General features: G+C 35.5%; 2 protein-coding genes across 5 annotated transcripts; both read right to left on the bottom strand.

Moving 5' to 3' along the window:
- Positions 1-744: 744 nt before the first annotated feature.
- LOC133315402 (chaperone protein dnaJ 20, chloroplastic-like) lies at positions 745-3,442 on the bottom strand. The gene is made up of 2 exons (XM_061517019.1): positions 2,947-3,442; positions 745-1,152 (listed from the first exon to the last, which is right to left on the bottom strand). The coding sequence occupies exons 1-2, from the start codon at positions 3,382-3,384 to the stop codon at positions 1,003-1,005; spliced, it is 588 nt and encodes a 195-aa protein (XP_061373003.1). The 5' UTR covers positions 3,385-3,442; the 3' UTR covers positions 745-1,002.
- A 6,541-nt stretch (positions 3,443-9,983) lies between these two features.
- LOC133315401 (uncharacterized) lies at positions 9,984-17,508 on the bottom strand. 4 transcript variants are annotated; one of them, XM_061517017.1, is made up of 9 exons: positions 17,486-17,508; positions 16,562-17,098; positions 15,839-16,273; positions 14,925-15,444; positions 12,548-13,944; positions 12,410-12,464; positions 11,775-12,320; positions 11,217-11,289; positions 9,984-10,979 (listed from the first exon to the last, which is right to left on the bottom strand). In XM_061517017.1, exons 2-6 carry the CDS (start codon positions 17,085-17,087, stop codon positions 12,424-12,426), a joined length of 2,919 nt encoding a protein of 972 aa, XP_061373001.1. In that variant the 5' UTR covers positions 17,088-17,098; positions 17,486-17,508; the 3' UTR covers positions 9,984-10,979; positions 11,217-11,289; positions 11,775-12,320; positions 12,410-12,423. The 4 variants fall into 4 exon arrangements, with proteins under 4 accessions (XP_061373001.1, XP_061373000.1, XP_061372999.1 ...); XM_061517016.1 differs by lacking the exon at positions 17,486-17,508 and having other exon boundaries at positions 9,984-10,372; positions 10,832-10,979; positions 16,562-17,437; XM_061517015.1 differs by lacking the exon at positions 17,486-17,508 and having other exon boundaries at positions 16,562-17,437.
- Between the last annotated feature and the right edge of the window lie 2,400 nt (positions 17,509-19,908).

Below are 19,908 nucleotides of genomic sequence, written 5' to 3'. Positions count from 1 at the left end.
GGTATACCATCGTTGAATATATCAACTTTCCATTTTGGACCTGAATTATTCAACCGTACAACCAAAACTCCCATACTGTCAAGCAAGTAAATAAGCAACAACAATGCTTGCATCTCATCACACACCCGCTATAACTCCCATTTTGGAAATGGAACCCCTTGCCTCAATGCTTTCTTTTGTATGTTCCTACCCTCATATAACTGGCCAGTTTCTTTTTCTTCCACATATTATGACCATAGTAGTTAATTGTGCCGCAATAGCACCGCGAGTCGTGCCGTATGGGTGTTACAGTCTCTCGTCGCAAGAAACTGCACCGGAACGCAATAGCAACTATTGCGATCGCATTTGCGGCCATATTGCTGTCATAAGGTAAAATGTCAATTTTGTCCTAAATTAAAATGTGTCACAAAATTTTTTTAAGAGTTTTTTAGTCTCTATGCGTCTCTCTCTGTCACTTCTGTTATTTCTACCTTTAAAAAATGTTTCTTTTTGTCATTATTTCTGTCATATATCTATTCCGCTATTTCCGCAACCACAACCCGCTATAGCGCTATAGCATTTTTCGGGGTTGACTGCGACATGCCGCAATCCGTATTTGATAACGTTGATTATGACATTAATCTTCTAAAGTGTGTATAATATGTAGAATTCAAATATAATCATATTTGGCCCTTGATTTTCATCCATTTAAACGTACAGATCAAAAAACAAAACTCCTCGTACCATTTTGTCGAGGGGAAACTGAGATAATCATCAATCTTCAAGCTAAGAATCCTCCCTCCACCCCCTCCCAGAATAATCAAAAATTAGATTAATATGGCCAAGAGGCACAAATTTTTTGGTTTTGGCAAACTATATGGTTAGCATAGTGGAAACTGCATGTAAAGCACTGGCACATGTTTTCTCAACTTTAATCTTATATCTGATCTGATCTAGAGTAGAAAGATGTACATACTATATACACATGTATACACACAGAGAGAGGACTAAGAAAAATCCTAGTCACAATTCATTTGATGATTCCTCCCTCTGCTGGCGCATTCGAGCAGCCCATGACATATTCCCTCCAGTATCCTTGCTCTTACTTCTTCTCTTCAGCTCAGACAGTTGAGAATGCCAACGAGCTTTCCATTCACTTTTTTGTTCAATCACCTGATGCAAAAAATCAACTTAGATCAATAACAGCATTGTTCTAGCAACAACCCCTCCCTTTTCTCATTAAATAAAACAAAAACCAAAAAATAAAACAGCTCTATTGAGAACAAGTCAGAGTAACTTGGACAACTGAAACAAGCAACAGCAATAAATTAAAGGGTCCCTATCTCTTTAGAATGCCATGATCCATGAATCTCCTTTGTAGGACCTACCCATCACCATGATAAAATAAAAAGTATCATATGAATAAAGAAATAACTAAGAAGATCACAGTTATTGTAATCTTAAGGAACTTTTCATCATCATTATTATTTTATATCCTTTGACATTATTAACCAGTATAGACTCTTAATGTGCTGAAGAGCCAATTATACAATTAATACCACTACATCACGCTTATTTAGTTATTGAGGTGGTGAGCTGGGATTGAAGTTGACACATTCAAAAAGGAAAAAAAAAATGGAAAAAGGACAAAAGCCAGAAAAGAAACCATCGCACAATCTATTCATGCCAGGAAAATGCCATAAGAAAAGATCTGCCATAATCCTCATAATTCATAAAAAATGGAACCGATTATGGTTACAGAGTAGGAGTCAAATTTGCAATTTCAATTGAGATAGTAAATAATAATATAAGCTCACATCAGAGAGAATCTGTCATCCCATCATGAAAAAGAAATGGCAGCAGAAACAGGATGCCAGCTATAACTATAAATTTTTTAACTTAAAAAAATAGAAAGAGATGGTACAACAGAGAAGGAAGTCAAGTTCCCACTAATAAATTATGATAAGCAGCCAGACTATCAGAATGAAGCAATTTCATTCCATCCCATCCCAAAATTGTCTCAAACTCTTATAATCCATTTCTATGTTTCCTGAGTTAAAAAAATCAGTAGGAAACAATTTTGGATTCAATTACAAAGTAGCCAACCAATTAATGGAACAATTATACTGTACCGTTGAACAAATATATAAGAACAATGTTTTGAATTGTGGTCCGCAATAGCAATTGCAATTGCAATTGCAATATTGCGGTTTGGAAGGTCTTCGCAACTGCATCCCAAATTTGCCCAAATTTCTGCAATTTCAGTATTTGCACTGCAATTTAAAACCATGATAAGAACAAAGCTTCATATGAAGCAACCATATTCTCTCATGCACACTGAATTTGAAATTATCATTTAACTTTTTACTACATGGTTTCATTACAAAAAATTCATTTTCAGCCAAAAGCTCTATCCTGAACATATTGATTATAAGCTTTTTCGGAAAAATAAAAATAAAAATTAGTCCAAGCACTTCAATTGTTAAGTCAAGATAAAAAAAAAAATTATGTATAAACACGACCATGCTCTGCCGATGAAATTAAAAGAACATCACCTAAACTTGCTCCACATACCTAAAGCTTCTCAAACCAACAAACAAAACAGAAATCTATAACTGAAGTAGCATGATAACAAACATAAACATACATTCCAACCTCATCAAAGGCTAAAACTCCAAGCAAATAACAATCGGTGACTCACTAGAAAAGTGAATTGCAACCCAAAATCAGAACAAAATCAAACAATAAAACATCATAAAGAACAACATGAAAAAAATAGAAACTCAAACCTACACCAATCAAACCACCAAAAAAAAAAAAACACAAACACACAAAAACCCATTAACATAAAACCAAAACAAATTAAGCACACCCCAGAAAAAGAAAAAAAAATTAAATTTTCATGAAATAAGAATCCATACCAAATTACCAAACACCCAACAATAAAAAAAGAAAGATAAGACATACCTGATCATGGTTGTGGTAGCGTCTACGAGCGTTGAATGCGAAGTGAATACCACTGGCCATGTCTCTATCGTACATGGCTCTCCTTGAAGGATCAGATAAGGTCTCGTAGGCCTCCTGCACCTGAATGAACCTCTTCGTGTACTCCTCGACCCGACCCGGTGGCGACACGTCCGGGTGGTACTTTCGAGCCAGCTGCTTGTAAGCGTGCTTGATCTCAGTCAACGACCCCGATTCCGATATGCCCAGAAGCTTGTAGAAGCTCAATTCCGAAGCCTCCTCCGCCACGAAACCGTCGTTGAGGGTGGCCTTCGCCTTCGGATACCCGAACCCGATACTGGTTCGGGTCATGGGCCTGGTGGGCCTGAGGGATATAGGAGTTACGGTGGGGACGCAGAAGCGATAATCGCTTCCAGGGATCGCTAAGCCATAATATCGCATATCTCCCAATCTCTCTCTCTCTCTCAATCTCTCTCTCGGTCTCTCTCTCGTTATTCAAACTGTGCGTCTTTCTATGGTTTATAATTTTATAAGGTTCTGAATTTTCTTTTTCATTGTTTTTTATTTTATTTTATTTTTATGGGTTTCATATTTTATATTTTTTTTTTGGCTGTGGATAGCTTATCTTTTCAGCTATAAACGAGCTAACAAATTTTTAGTGCAACCTTTTCCACTTACTAGCAAGTGAAACTTTGTTATTATAATTATGTATTTTAAAAAATATATAATTATAAGGAGTTATACTTCTTATTCAACTGCAAAAAAAAATTTATTCCCGCTGACTCTTTGACTTTTGCACTTCTATTTTTATTTTATTTTTCTTTTTTTAATTTGTGGGACCCACTCAAATTGGGATTGCTCGAAATATTTTAACTTTTGATGTTAAAGGAGAATTATAAATCTCATAATTATAATATTAAAATTATATTTTGAAGAGTATATCAGCCCATAATTTTTTGAAAAAAATTTAAAGAAAAAAAATAATTTTAATATTATAATTATATATTCTTTGAAGTATATAATTATAATAATACTATTATATTTACTTATGCAAGGTTGCACCAAAAATTTATTTATAAATGAGATGATTTGGAGTTTATACTATTCGTTTGGGTTGAGCATTAGCATTTGTAGATTATTAGTTAGTGATCCGTGTATAATATAGGCCTAACCAGGGTCCAATAAATACATGGAAGCTCAAGCCCTATAGGACCCAGAATAAGGCATAAAAGAAAAGCACGGGACGCGATAACCCTATCACGTCACACCAGCGCGATGTCCATATCGCGGAACACCAGGCGCGATAGTCTCATCGCGTCATACACGGCGCAGTGCCTCATCACAGCATGCAGGATATACTTACTCCCCACGCAACGGGATACCTTCTATAGACAGTAAACTTAAGGGCCAAGGCAACACCACCACACACAGCTCCAGCTCGTCACAACTCTACTAATAGACAACATGGCGGCAAGCTCCTCAACATTTAAACCATGACAGCCACACTACGTTGGCACCAAGGAGCCTTTGCCTTCACCATGAAGAAAGGTCTCCTCCAAACACACATCTCGATTACTATATAAACATACGTTGTGCCACCTAGGTACGATCATCCTTTACTTTCACAACATAAACACCTGCCTCTGATACTGACTTGAGCGTCGGAGTGTCTTCGCAGGTACCCCATCCGGTGCAACGTGAAGGACGAAGGACAAAGAGCTCAGGCTCATCCCACATCAACAGCACCAGGCCTAGGCCAGTAACCATCTAAGGAGTCTCAATCGTGTGTGATTTGGGCTTGATACGCATTGGGTCATCCCTACCGTATCTGGTCCGATCAGTTAGTAATTTGTATTATTCTCTATTCGTGGAGCTGATTAAGATATTCCCAGAGTACTAGAAGTGAATAATGGTATAATTTCGTTAATCCAATTTTATGTATAATCTTTTTATTTGTTTTACTTTTAAAAAAAAGATTTATTTAAGTATATAAACATGTAACAACTTTTTAATCCTATTATCAAAGCTGATCGAATTTGTTGAGATATATAGTTCCACATTGGTTGTATGTGCAACTAATGTGGTCTCTATAAGACCTTGGGCACTCCCACCCTTTGAGCTAGCTTTTGAGGTGGTGTATCCCAAGGTTCTTTACATGGTATCAGAGTCTCGTGTCCCGGGTTCGATCCTCGCCGCCCCTCACTTTCTCTAGTGAAATTTCTATAACACAGGTAGGCTGGGCCTGTTGCATCTTCTACTCTTCAAGCCCAATGGGCTCTTGTGTGAGGCGGCGTGTTGAGATATATAGTTTCACATTGATTGTATGTGCAACTAATGTGGTCTCTATAAGACCTTGGACACTCTTACCCTAGCTTTTGGGGTGGTGTATCCCAAAGTTCTTTACAAAATTATTTCAACTTTAGTTGTGCAAAAAATGTTATCAAAAGATTCAAAACTAAACCAACTAGGTTCCAAAGTTTTGTTATTATTTTAATTTTTTTCATAAACTCCCACCTGTATATTACACTATTAAATTCGAGTATACAAAAAAGAGGTCCACAAGTGTATTAAGTAGATCAATTTCAAATAGTTCCATAGATAATTTATATTTTGAAGTAATGATTTAAATAATTGATTGATTAGCACAGGAGGCGGGACAAGGGGGGCCAACCCTCCCCTCACACACACGCAAAAGAAAAAGAAATAAAAATAAAAAATATCGATTCAGAAGCTGTGATTGATAGAGTTTCAGACCAAAACAGTCATCATTGATACCAACGACAAAAACTTTAAAATGTGACACACAAGTCAAAGAAGCCGCCAGGGGCAGGGCTTTCTATTCCCCCAATCGTGATCTTTGAGCAAAATTAGATGAATCGGAACTTTCAATATAATTTATTTCAAAAAAAAAAAAAAAAACTTTCAATAAAATCAAAACAAAAACATTTACCATGAAATTGCAGAGAAGTTTGCATCAGTGTTTAAAAATTTAGCTCGCTCGTCGACTCGGCCAAGATCAGGGGTCATGAATTCAACAGGAAGATCAAGAGTCACTAAGCTGATCTGATTTTATATATTAAAAAATATAAATATATACTTTTATATATATATATATATATATATATATATCCTATATGAAAATATTAAAAAAGAAATCATCAGTCATCAAGAATTCAAAATATACTTAACATAATTTACCAATTACAATCACAAGTCAATATTACACAAACCTAATTAAAGTATCAAGATGTCAAAATACAAAACTCATATTCTAATGCATTTTCATTTTCTTTTTTTAATAAAATGACATTGTTTCATGAAATTTTCTTTTAAGAAAAAAAAAAACATGCAGTGACCCCCTTTAAACCCTTTGACTCAGGAGTCACTGAAATTCGGTCGAGTTTTGGGAGTCAGAGGGTCGATGTGCATATAAGGTCCAACTTGTAATTCCAACCCTCAGAGGAGAGAGGTCAGAGTTGACTCGGATCAACCCGGGAGGCGGGATGACATTTTAAAACAGTGGTTTGGATGTCATATTATTTATGTTACCGTAATTAGACAAAGATATAGACCAACAAAACTTTCAATAGAACCACTATTACGTCTCTCTTGCTCTACAAACAAAGCCCGCAATGAGATAGACAAAGAATAAGATAACATACCAAATGGTGGTAGCTCAGTTGGCGCATGGGAGCTGAGCAGGTGGGGGTGATGGCATGTGTTCGAATCTCCCCAGTACCACCTTTGGGAGGAGTTTAAAGCCTTAATCTTGGACCCTCCCCGAATCGGACTAATCGCGAAGCGATGGACCGATGAAATATTTCCAAAAAAAAAAAAGAATAAGATAACTTTCCGAAAAAAAAAAAAAACAGAAATAAAGACTACAAAAAAGAGCTAAAGTAAATAATAGTAGTAGTAAATTATCATAACAACACTTTTCACCAAAAAAAATTATCATAACAACACCATCATCGAAATAAAGATTATCTCCATTTGTTTAAAAAAAAATTATCCTTTTACTTTTTTTATAGTCAATGTTTATCTACGTTAAGTCCAAAATGACGTCGTTCTAAGACGAAAATCCAGGTGTTTTTGAAATTATAATTTATTTCAAGGTTATATTAAATTTTTTTATTAAATTTTTTTAATTTTTCAATTCAAAACGACGTCATTTTTGAAATTTATCTATATTCACTTTCACTGTAGAAATGTTAAAAATGTTAAAGCGATTAACATGTATACAAACGCAGTAGTGCGAAATAGCAAGACAATTTGAATTAATACTAATGAAGACACGATTGGAATGTAAACAGAATATTCAAGTATAAAAAATCACAAACAATTCTCCCGTAAGTTTTTTTTTTTGTTTGCCAGCCCACTTGGGGTTGAATGAAGACTATTGAAAGATATAAACATAACTCACACATCACTATCACATTTACCAATATGTTAGCTTTTGCAGATAGAATATATAAATCAATCCTATCCACAACTCAAACAACCATTACTATTCACTTTTATACATAACTAATTATTTACACGATTAATGTCTTTCTCCAAAAAGAAATATACTAGACAATAACATAGGCTGTAGAGATAGAAATTAGAAGGAAAAGAAAAGTAAGAGGTAGAATTAGAAAAAGGGGGAGAATAGGGAAAAGAAGTAATTTTGAAGAGAGGAGAGAAAAATTAGATAAGAATAAAAATAAGAGAGAAGATAAGAGGGAGACAAATAATTGAAAGGTAAATTGTAACGGTTTAATTCATTGATTGTTCTTGTATAGTCACTTACATCTTTTAATAAATAAATTAAATTACTTAATAACCTAATTTGAAATAAAATAACTAATGCTACTAGTAAATAAGATAAACTAAACTTATTAAGATAAAAATAAACTAAACATAATTTGAATTCTAGCTACATAGACATTTTACTCCACAGATTTCACATCATTACATAAAGCAAAACAGGAAAAACTAGACAGATTGGGGTCCAGACGGACCAAGCTAGATCTGAATGTTAAAACAAAGACAATCATAAAGCAAATAGGAAAAATAACAAAAGAAAAGAAAGGGGAATTAAAAATTTCAGAGATCAATATAAATTCGAAGAAAACAACTTTTGACAGTCTGAATTTCTGGATGGAGGAACAATAGGTTCTGCCCTGTTGCTCTTTTCTCTTTCTTTTTTCAGTTTTTATAAACTCGTTCCTCGAATCCCATCTCGTATTTGTTTTTTGTTTTTGTTTTTTACGATTGTTCAAAAACAACTTCGTTTTAAGAAAGATTTAAAAAAAAAATTACGTAAATTATACGATTTTTAAATCTTGACCAAAACAGATGGAGTCAAATCAAATGCTTACATTTATGATTTAACCGATATATTATACTACCTAAACCGTATGCTTGATCGGTTTATTGCTTCGAATTTAATAACATTAACTTGATCGCTGCAGAAATACCTACCTTTATCTTCGCCGGGAGAGTTTAACTACGCATTCCACGAGATACAATCTCCCCTAAGAAAGCTCTTAAGAAACCAACAATTTATATGCTTTTATTTTTTTAATAGGAGTAGGACGCTCTTCTTGTAACCAATTATCAAGTGCTATCATTATCGAAGTTCAATTAACTAACTCGACTGGTGAGATTGTATGAAATTATGAAAACAATCCATATAAGCATTAAATAAACAACAACCATTCATAAAAGGTGAGAAAACAGTTTTTCAATCAAGGAGCAATTAGTTCAATTGGTTTTGACAATTTTATCCAGTTATTACTCCTTTAACTAATTCGGCCAAATTATCCATGACAATTTTAGAACCTGTGGTTTTTTTTTTTTTTTTTAATTTCAATATCCATTATCTCTAAACCCCGTGACATTCAGAATAAATTGTCTATTTTGACTAAAAGAAAAACGAGAGAGAACCTCGCGTTAATTCTAGGCATCTATAGTTCAAATTAACCATCAACACTGAGATGAGTCCCAACTGAAACCATTTTGTTCGAACATTATCTTACAGGCTTAAAATTAACACAAATCAAACCAACCTACTTTTGATAGTGATTTAGTTCAATAATGAAATCTCACCTAAACCAGATCAGTCTAAGGATAGAGGAAAAATTTAACATTTCAAATAAGGATATCCAAGACAGTAATTTAAGCTTGAACCTGGCCTCAAAGCAATGAGCTTGCAAAAAGGGAAATTTTGGCTGATTAATGAAAATAAGAGCAAGCATGCTGATAAAAAGAACCACCCTCAACTCTTGAACCATAGCTGAGGAGGGGCTTCGTGCATCAAAAACTGTATAGAAAAACAATTTTCAATTTATGAACTTACGGAATGTGTTAGATAGAACATGCTTGGCAATTATTATTACTTCAATTATGTCTTACATGATTGTGTTTTTCACGCTTAGCTACGAGTGAATATGCAGGTCTTGCAACTAAGGGGCCGTTCGGTACAAAAAAAAATTTAGGATTCCCGAAAAAACTAGAAGTGATAATTTTACTTACTCACGTTTGTTATGAAATTTTTAAAATTTTCTCGGAAATCTGATTTTCTCGAGATTTTATTTTCTATGTAATTTTTTTAGAAAATACCATACAAGAATACCATCCACGGGCTTATATTCTTGGACTTCTATGACAAGAAAAATTTTAATACAACCAAACATAATATCAAAAAAATTAACCCAATATTTTCAAAAATATGTTAGCCTACCAAACAACTTTTTGATAACATTCCCGGAAAACTCATTTTTCAATCATATTTCTGGCAATCGTGATTCCCGGATAAAAAAAAAATTCTCCCCTACCAAACGCCCCCTAAAAAATATTAAAGTTATTTTCCGGGGAAAATTACAACACTGGGAAAAAAATTCCTGAGAATGAAACTCAATAATATCGAATTTTAAAAACTTATCATATTCCAAAAGATATTTATAGGAATCAAATTTCTGAGAATTACATTTTTGGAAAGGTTGATTTTCGAGAATGATTTCAACATCTTCTCAATGCACTATATTACCCTTCTATTCACATTCACCCAATTTGTAAACGATCATACCTGAGCGAAGCACTAGAAATGTAGTGTCGGGGGGCCATAAGGTTGAGAGCTAGATATACAGACAATAAACTAGAAAGGTACTGCCATTTCTGAACCCTCAACCTCGTAATCTAATTTACTTTTCTTTTATTAAACTATGCAGAACTAACAACAAACACTACTTGCCAACTTGAAAAGGCATAAAATTGACAAGCTGCCATTACTAGACCAGTTGATGCAGAGACAACGATTACTAGGAAATTTAACCCAAAAAATAAAACTAAAACACAAAAATAACTTCCATGAACAAACTTCACACAATCATCTGTTGAAGAGATTTTGCAGCTGCTCAAAAGATCATCATATCCAATGCTTAACCTAACCAAAAAAAGGAAAAACGAGAAAAAGAAGGGGACAAAAGAGGGAGGAAAAGAGAGTAAAAAAAGGGGAGAAAACTTTCAGATGTGATTCACAACCACCGTAAAAAAGTATCCCATACGTCCTCAAAAGAAAGGAAAAACCCAAAAGTTCTCCAGCACTTCAACAAAAGCTCATATTTTCAAAAACCACAATTTATATTCTTTGACATCATATCAAATCAATACAACAAAAACTCATTACAAAACCATTAATATGACACTGAAAACCAGTCAATCTACACATAATTGTAATAAGTGAAATACGGAAACATCAATGCGAACAGGACAACATAAAAACTAAATGAAGTGTGGACGAGGCTGACAAGATTAAGTTAACATAGGGGCAACTATACATACGAATGTTATTGAAGATCCTACAAAAATAGGGAAACAATCCAATAGTTTCACGAAGAATTACCTGTTGAAATCATTTGCATTTTCAGCATTTACTTAAGTAAAAACTGTAACTCAGCCAATTTGCTCAAACGCAACATGATGTAACTCATTGCAGCAACATCCAGGTTCAGTTGACCTTATATAGAAGCTTTACCTAACCATGACAATTTCTTGGGAAGAAAGAAAAAGGAAAAAGGAAAAAGGAAAAAAAAAAATGAAAAATGAAAAAAAAAATGCAGGACAATATAAGACACAAGATTATGATGGTAAAAATATTGGCAAACAGTACTCAGAACAAACGCACTCATAAATAATACAAAGTTAAGCGCCTCCCATTGCTCTCAACACTGGGTGGAAGAAAAACAGGTATGCTCTGAACCATAGAGCATCAGAATCTGACTGCATACCTCATTTACATAAGAGAAAATCAACCCAGCGAAACTGTATCTCAAAGCTCCAACAGATTTCAATGTGAATAACCTGCATTTGTTTTGGATATAACATGCCCACCATACCATAAAACATGAGCAAATCAAGGGAACCTATGGTTGGCCACATCAAAGAATGATGCTTGCAACTAAACATTAACACTACGACCTGAAGTATATAGAATCTAGATATAACACAGACTAACAAGAGTAGATGAACTAAAAAAATCACTGTAGAAGGTTCAGCTTAACACATTGCTACCCCTAGCCCAAAAAGTTTTAGATGCATCTAATCAGGACACTAGTTAAAAGGATTACTCCCTCCACACTATCGCCTTTTTTAAATGAAAAAAAAAACTTAGAAAGCTGCCAAAAAAAAGCTTTCAAAACTCCAAATTAAGCTAACTGAAGCACGCACTATAAACCAAAAATTCAGACTCCATCAGATTTTTTAAAATATATCAACACCCAAACATAGCAAAATGTAATTAACTTGAATAAAAAAAATAGTATACTTAAAATAACATTCCAACATACATCAATCAAGCAGTAAAAGAAGCGTGATAGACACTTCTTGAAACCTTAAACAACAGCTGAGGGATTCAACACCTGATCTTTTTCCAACTCAACCTGCAAAAAGAAATAAACAACCGAAGATGTTCATAAGCCAACAGATAATATTCTGGGGACCGAATCAAATAGAGGAAGCATCCACTGAGAATTGTGCTTCTACTAAGAAGAAACAGTCTTCCTTTAAAGAACTTGTTCAGGAAACTTAATGAGAATCCTTAATTAGAATATGCTTGTATCCCATAATCAATGACAGGTGCAGAAATCTTCAGCAACAGACAAAACCATGATCCCTGCAATGCTTTTGTGATAAGATTATAACTCTAGTGACGAGAAATCGAATTTGTCTGGGTGACACAGATGCTCTGATCCACATTTATAAGTAGGGAAACTATGATTATCCTTGTCTTTTTAGTACTTCTGAATCGAGACGAAATAACAGATCTCGTAGCTATATTGTTAGCATTGTCAAAATCCAGGTAGAATCTTTGAACTCATTTAGATCCACCACTCCTGTAAAGCACAGAAAGTAACTAAGCTTTAATAGTCATATAAAAGAGCATAATCAAATTTGTTCTATATTTTAGGTCATTAGTCATTACCAAACAGTGTTTGATTAATATTTTCCACTTCCCACTTCTTCCACGCACTTCCACCCTATATCAAAGAAGATTCTCAGATTTTGTAACCCCTATATAAACATAATCAACATTAATGTTTAACAGTGGGACTTGCCATACCTGGGTTATCATCAGCTACTGCATTTTCAGTTGACCCTTCTGATTTGTAGTCTTCATTTACTGAAATCAAGATACCATTATCATTTTGATTTGTTGAGTCTTTCACATTAATAATTGGTTCCTGCATGGCATCTTCGTGAAATTTGAAAATTTCTTCACTAGTAGCATTTTCTTCATCACTCAAATGATGCTTAACTTCTGCAGATCCAGAATCAGACTGTGTTAATCCTTTTGATTCATAATGCTTGAAATCTCTTGGGGAGGGCCCACTCTCATCATATTGCTTATGAGTATCTGATTTTGATTTAGACAGGGTTTTCTCTTTATGCTCTGATCTTTCATCTCTACTTCCATATTTATCACTGGAGTGATGGTTGCCCTCAGGGGACTTTGACCTGAATTGCCTGTGTTCAAAATTGCTCTCATCCAAATTTCTATGGGATGAAGTGCCTCCTTTGTCATGCTTACCTTCTAATGATATAGACCTCGAACGCCTTCTATCACGATGCTTTGATTTCTTATCTTTAATTTCACATGATTTATCTTTAGAACGATGTTTCCTTTCAACAGATTTAGACCTGGTCCTTTTAGTATCATGATGTCTTGACTTTTCATTTTTGCTTTCATCCTCTCTGTCATCAGTTTGATCCCTATTTTCAATAGATCTTGATCTAGAGTGCCTTTTATCACCATGCCTCGACCTTTTATTTCTGTTTTCATCCAATTTTTCAGGCAAGCGGTGCTTGTCATCCACAGATTTTGACCTGGACCGCCTCTTGCGACTGGATCTACTTTCATCCACTCTTCTTGGGGATGATCGGATCCTCCTGTTAGGCTTCTCGTCCACAGATACTGACCTGGACCGCCTTCGCTCTCTATGTTTAGACTTTCCATGCAAGATTTCTTCATTTTTGTTAAAGGAGTGAAGCTTATCATCTGAAGATCTTGACCTCGAGCGCCTTCTGTTTCTTAGTTTGCTTTCATCAATCTTCGGAGAAGACCTACTTCCTCTGCGATGACTTGGAGAGCTCGAACCAGCACGGAATGGTTTCCTTCCTCTATGCGGTGAACTTTCTCTGTGACGTTTGGGAGAAACAGGCGATTTCCTTGTATGAGGGCTCATGCTCCTACTCCTGTTTCTTCTTGACACAGATAAATGATGTTCAGGTAATCTATCTGATTCTCGTCTTCTGTACCTATCACTATGTTCCCTAATGTCTCTATAGGACCGCCGCTCCCTTTCATAGCTCAGATGATGATGGAACCTCAATGGTGACCTGGACCGATGACCCTTAGGATGGCGGGCAGGTGAGTAGGAACGAGACCTCCTCCTTCTCCGGTAATTGACAGGAGATCTTGACTTTGATTGAGATCTTCCAGGAGGGGGAGAAGGTGATCTGCAAATGGAAATTGAATTTAATATTTAGAGAAAGTCCTTTGTAAAGAAAAGCTGAATATGATAAATAAAAAAATAAAAAATAAAAAAAGATACCACAATTTATTTCAAAATAATCTCTTCACAGGCCCCTTAGAAAATATCTTAGTTGAAAGCATGTCTTTTTTACAGGTCACATTTTAATTTATCATCTTCAATAACATAGTATTCCATAGACCATTCAGATTTCAGACACACATCTTAATAAAGAAGAGCAAATCAATTCTTATTTCTTATGTATTTACAAATGCACTAATTTTAAAAAATTATTCATTCACATTGGAAACATTTTATCCCCAACTAGTTTGGGATAAAGGTGGTGTTGATGTTGATTGGAAACATTTTATATTGGGGAATGGTGATGATACATGAAAAGAACACACTTTTTATCAAAAACTTCGGTTTATTTTAAGATCACATTAACTAAGATACATAGCTATAAACATTATTCTACATAATCTTGATATTTAACGTGTAGTATGTTGTGCTTCTTAACCTCATGCCTTAGCACATTTAAACTGCAAGCTTCTATATTATAAGCAAATGTAGGGTAGATTCTATAGAATAAGTATTTGTCCGAAGGAATGACTGACACAAAAAACTAGAAATAATGGGAAGGTTGAAAATGGCTGCACTGCCTTCAACACCCAAAAACTGCAATAGAAGAAGCAGTATATAAAAGTGAATTCAGTACCAGATTTGTGTTATGGCAGAGCCTTCTTAATGGGGAAAAGTATACATTTCAGGCCTCTTTGCTCAATTTCTTACATCTCAAGCTATTTCAAGCATCACATCATATGAGTTCATTATAAATATCAAGGGCATGCTACCCAAAAAAATAAAAACCTTGGAAGAGTTGCAACAATAATTTTTTTAAAAGAAATTAGACACAAAGCACCAATAGAAAATATAATCAACAATACAATCACAAAGTAATCCAACCTGGATTTCTGTTTTGTCTCCTTCTCTTCGCTTCCTAGTCCATCAGCTTTCAATTTCTTACTTATTTCTGCAGCTCGTGCTGCTGCTAAATCTGTGGCAGATTTCATGGTTGCAGCTCTGTTAGCAGCCTGTTGTGCAGTCATAGTTTGTTGCATAAGCAGTGCTTGCTGGAATTGCATCTGTTGCATTGCAACAGCTTGCTGCATCATCAAAGGAAGAGAGGATGAAGAAAGAGAAGAATTTGCAAGAGATGGTTTCTGCGGAAGTGATTTTGCCATTTCAACATTCAAAGGGCGCCCCCCAACGTCTATGTTATTTAATGCCAGAGCAGCAGTTGCCTCTTCAGGTTTTGAGTATTCTATATAAGCAAAATGCTTAGAATCAGTGATTGTACATTCAACAACAGTTCCACAGAAGCCAAAGAGTTGTTTTAGTTGTTCCACAGTGAGAAGTGGGCTAAGATTGCTAACTTGAAGAGTTTTCTTCAATGCATCATCCTTACTAGCTTTTTCAGGTGAACCTGATTGTGGTAGCAACATCAATTGTAAGAAAAAAACCAGGAAACAGTAAAAAAGAACATCAAGAATGTCACAACCAAACATGGTGCAAAATCAAGGAGAGAAAAATTCATCAAACATCATATATGAGCTATGTAAAGAAGAACACGACATCACTGTCAGGCGAGTCCAAGGGAAGCCCGTCGTGGGGGGACCACCACCAATGGGCTAAAACTACACCATTATATCAAATGGGTCCGACACTATGTCACGACCCAAAACCCTAAGGAATTTGAGTTCATGGATCCATCCACTTATATCTACTTCACTTGGCCTATTACCAATCAATGTGGGACTCATCACACTAGAATATCCCAACAATCACTACAAAACAAAGTTAATATAATAACAGCGTACCAGTGGAATCTTTAGCTGACTGAGCTTGCACCTGAGCTGCATGTGCTTGAAGGGCTTGGGCTGCAACTATTGCCTGAGCGGCTGCCATTGCAGCGGCAGAAGGCGCCATAGGAGCTTGGCTAAGTGTTCCCATAGAGGTTGTCGCAGCTAAGGCAGTCATTAGCAAATTATGAGGTGGGTGATTCAACTTACAATCAACTTTTACACAGCGTCCATTAAGGTAATCACGACAAACTTCGCCTAGTGAGGCCCCAATTCCTGGCAAAATAGCACCCCCAGAAGCTCCAGCAACAATCCCTGGAATCATTCCCAACAATCCTGGGAATGCCCCTGAAACAGACCCAGAGTAATTTGGCATGTTGGGCATAGTTTGATTAACCAGATTTGGAAATGAAGATGCAGGAGCTAAACCCATCAGCCCTCCACTACTATTACCTACAAAAAAATAAAAAAAATAAAGTAATGAAAATTGACAACCATGAAGATTATTACAAAACCAAAAGACAGATAAATGAGCAGCAATAAGGTCATCTTTAAGTTATATTTTTTACTTTTTAAACACAATATTGTACACAGCATTCCACAAACCAAATGCTACACACAAAAGGCAACCAAGTAGAACTGCTCGCCAATAACAACTCAAAGAACCACGATACATTCATCAAAATACAGAAAAAAGTAAACATTAATCAGAGGGTTTTGCGGTGTAGTAAAGATGAATACCTGCACTGAAAAACACAGGGAACGGACTACCCATGATTGGCTTGCCATTACATTCAACATTGACCATATAATTCCCTCTCTTGGGCACAACATAAGAAATAGTATACGTTCCATCACCCATATCCTTGACAATCCCTTCTTGGTCGGACCCTCCAACACCCAACCCCGGTGTCACTTTCACATTGATTTGTGCACCCCCAGTTGAAACCTTCCTCTCATCAGCATCCTTGGTCACAACCACAAAAGAAGACGGAGCACAAGCTGTTCCGCCCGCAATACCAGTACCTGCAGCGGTGCACTTTGAAGGGTCCACCGGCCCAATAGGCTTCTTCGCCAAATCCTCATATTCATCAGATTCACTATCCGATTGAACATTCCCCCTTTCGTGAGTTTTCTCCAAATCTCTAAACGTCGCCTCAAATGCAGCTTTGGCTGCAGCAGCTTTCTCGGCCTCGCTCTTCAGTTTTGCCTCTTCGGCTTGCTTCATCCAAACCGGTTTAACAACGGCCAAATTCCGATCAGCCATCAACCCTAGCTCTAATCAATACACCTAATTAATAATATAAATCTTCGATAAAACTGTTCAACTAAACAACATTCAACAGAGAAACGAAAAATTAAACAAGAAACCCTACAATTAGGGGAGGGGGGGGGAAAAAGCCTATTCAAGAAACAAAAGAAAAACAGCTTGAATCTGGTGTTAAATGCGGAGATAGATTAAAAAAAAAAAAAAAAATTGCTCTTATATTAAGGCATCAGATGCTAATTTCCAAGATTTGGGAGATTAAGCAGAGAAAATTCCTAGAAATAAATAAATAAACTGGTTCTCGATCGGGAAATTCCTAGAGATTTTCTTGGAGATTTTCTGAGTAACCAAACGGGGTAGATTGGGGAAAGATTTAAATGAGTGAAAGTAAAGCGTACCTGTTTGTTCTCTGACGGCTAAGTTTGGTTTTGGAGCTGTGGGCTATTCTGATAGGTCTGGGGCAAAACCTATAACGAAACATGCTTACGTGAATAAATATTAAATAAAAGAATAATTCTAAATCTTATTAATAAAATTTTGTCATTAATGAATTAGAAAATTATTAAATATATTTCACTATTAGATGTATTTATTTTTAATTTTAAGGTATGTTATGATGCATCAATTAAGGAATTAAAATTATTTCTTATTTAGTATTTTTTTTACTTTTACTTATTTTACTGTACAATTAAAAAATAAGTTAACATAATATTTTATTTATCGTTTTTATTATGTATTAAGAGGAAGTTTCTGAAAAATAAAATAATTTTTCAAATGAAAAGCATAAGTATTTAATGTATTAAATTTTTAAAACATTTCTTGTTTTTTAAAATAATTAAGATGGTTGAATAAACCTAATGTTATTTTATTTATCAGAAAAATATTTCTACACTTACTGCAAATAAGTTATCTGCATTCATTCCCAAAATTACGTCATTTTTAATTAAAAAATTATAATGATAAAGACTATTATAACCCTAAAATAAATAAATAAAATCATAAAAACACCTTGATTTCTACTCCAAACGATATCGTTTTGGGCTCAATGAAGATAAGTTATTTGCGGTCACTGTACAAAAAATGAACTCTTTATTTATTTACATACACCCTTAAAACATACACTAATAAAATAAAATATTATAGACAAATAATAAGTAAATAAAAGAAATTATTGTCCATACATAACTTTTTGCTTTACCGGTATTTGTGGTAGTTGTTAAGTGTTTTTTTTTTTTCGTATATCAAAGGGGCTAAAGCCCCAAAACAAAAACAAAAACAAAAACAAAAGAAAAGACATAAACTAAAAATAAAAGATCAAAAACAAAGCAGAAACTAAGGCAAGGAATCAGCTAAGGCATCTCCAAGATCTAGGTAGTCAACATATAACAGAAGACGCAACTTCATATAAGGGAAAGCAAAAATAGAGAGACCATAATTGTTATTAAGAGCATCTTTAGTCATCTAGTTTGCACACCTGTTGGAAGATTTGGGAATATGGGAAAGAGATACTATTATGGATTGGATCCATATCTCAACCACATATTCAATAGGAGATGACAATCTATCTCAATCTTATCACACCAACATAATCTAAGGAGGATCAAGGAATAAGATCCTTATCCCCAACAAATAAGACATTTATCATATAAATCAAGGGTGACCTAAAGCCCAAACCCACAAAGGTAAACCCTATAAATAAGAGGCTAAAGACCTCATGTACACATTTTTGACCTATTTACTATTACTGATTTACTGCAAATACTATGCACACACTCACGTTTTGATTATACGTTTATTGCTTGTGCGCAGAGATTAGTACATTGGCTTTAAGCCAATAGGATATCTTTTCAATAAATATCTCTGAGCGCATACCTTTACGGTATAGATTTACATTCATTAGGACCGAACATTGGCACAGTTTGTGGGAACGATAAATTTTGATCCTCATTCTGCGATGGCAGTAAACACCTGAAGCGGAGCAAACAATCCGTCGCCGCCGCTGGATCAACAATTTGCGATGGAGAGGCTTCAAGGTGGAGGAAACCCTAGTATGGAGGAGGTCCGCTTGAGCGATGCAAAGTTTGAATTTGGGCCGACCAAAATCCTGAAAACGCGGCGATAAACCAACAGCACAACCTTCAACCAGAAAACAACTCGTAGTGGTCAATCAAATCCATGAGACCGCCCATGCTATGAAAGAGATGGAGAACAGGGTGCTAGCTCAACAGCGATTGGACGCCCAAAGATTTGTGACGTTGGAAAATAGGTTGGCAAACCAAAATGTAAACATCTAATGCAACCATGCAGAGCCTCACATACGAGGTGATCCTGAGATTCAGAATGGGAATGAGGTTGACAATAATCGCGATGCTGAAAATAATCGTGGAAATCATAATGATGGTCATAATGGTCATGGTGATGGGCATAATGAAGACCACCATATAGGTCGTAATGGTCGTGGTGAAGGAAATAGAGGCCATGATGATGGTCGAAGTGTCCAAAATGAAGGGCATCACAACACCAGAGGCCAAGGATATGGTCGAGGCGATGAGAACAAGGATCAAGAGAATGACAACCCATTCACCAATAGACTTATGAGCATGGTGATCCCACCGAGGTTTAAAAAATGCAATGTGCCCCCTATGATGGTAGTCAGGATTTAGAGGCTCACCTGGAAGCTTTCAAAATTGAGATGTTGTTATATAGGATCACCGGATCCATCAAGGCTCGTATATTTGCTACTACTTTATCTGGGCAAGCCATGACGTGGATCACCAGGCTGCCCAGAAACTTCATTGACTCGTTCGATGTTTTGGCACAT

The sequence above is a fragment of the Gastrolobium bilobum genome, unplaced genomic scaffold, assembly GCF_033153095.1.
Source record: "Gastrolobium bilobum isolate Gb01-03AN ecotype WA unplaced genomic scaffold, APGP_CSIRO_Gbil_v1 utg21167, whole genome shotgun sequence".
In the NCBI taxonomy this organism is placed as follows: Eukaryota; Viridiplantae; Streptophyta; class Magnoliopsida; order Fabales; family Fabaceae; genus Gastrolobium; species Gastrolobium bilobum.
This window is presented reverse-complemented; position numbering and strand designations above follow the sequence as displayed.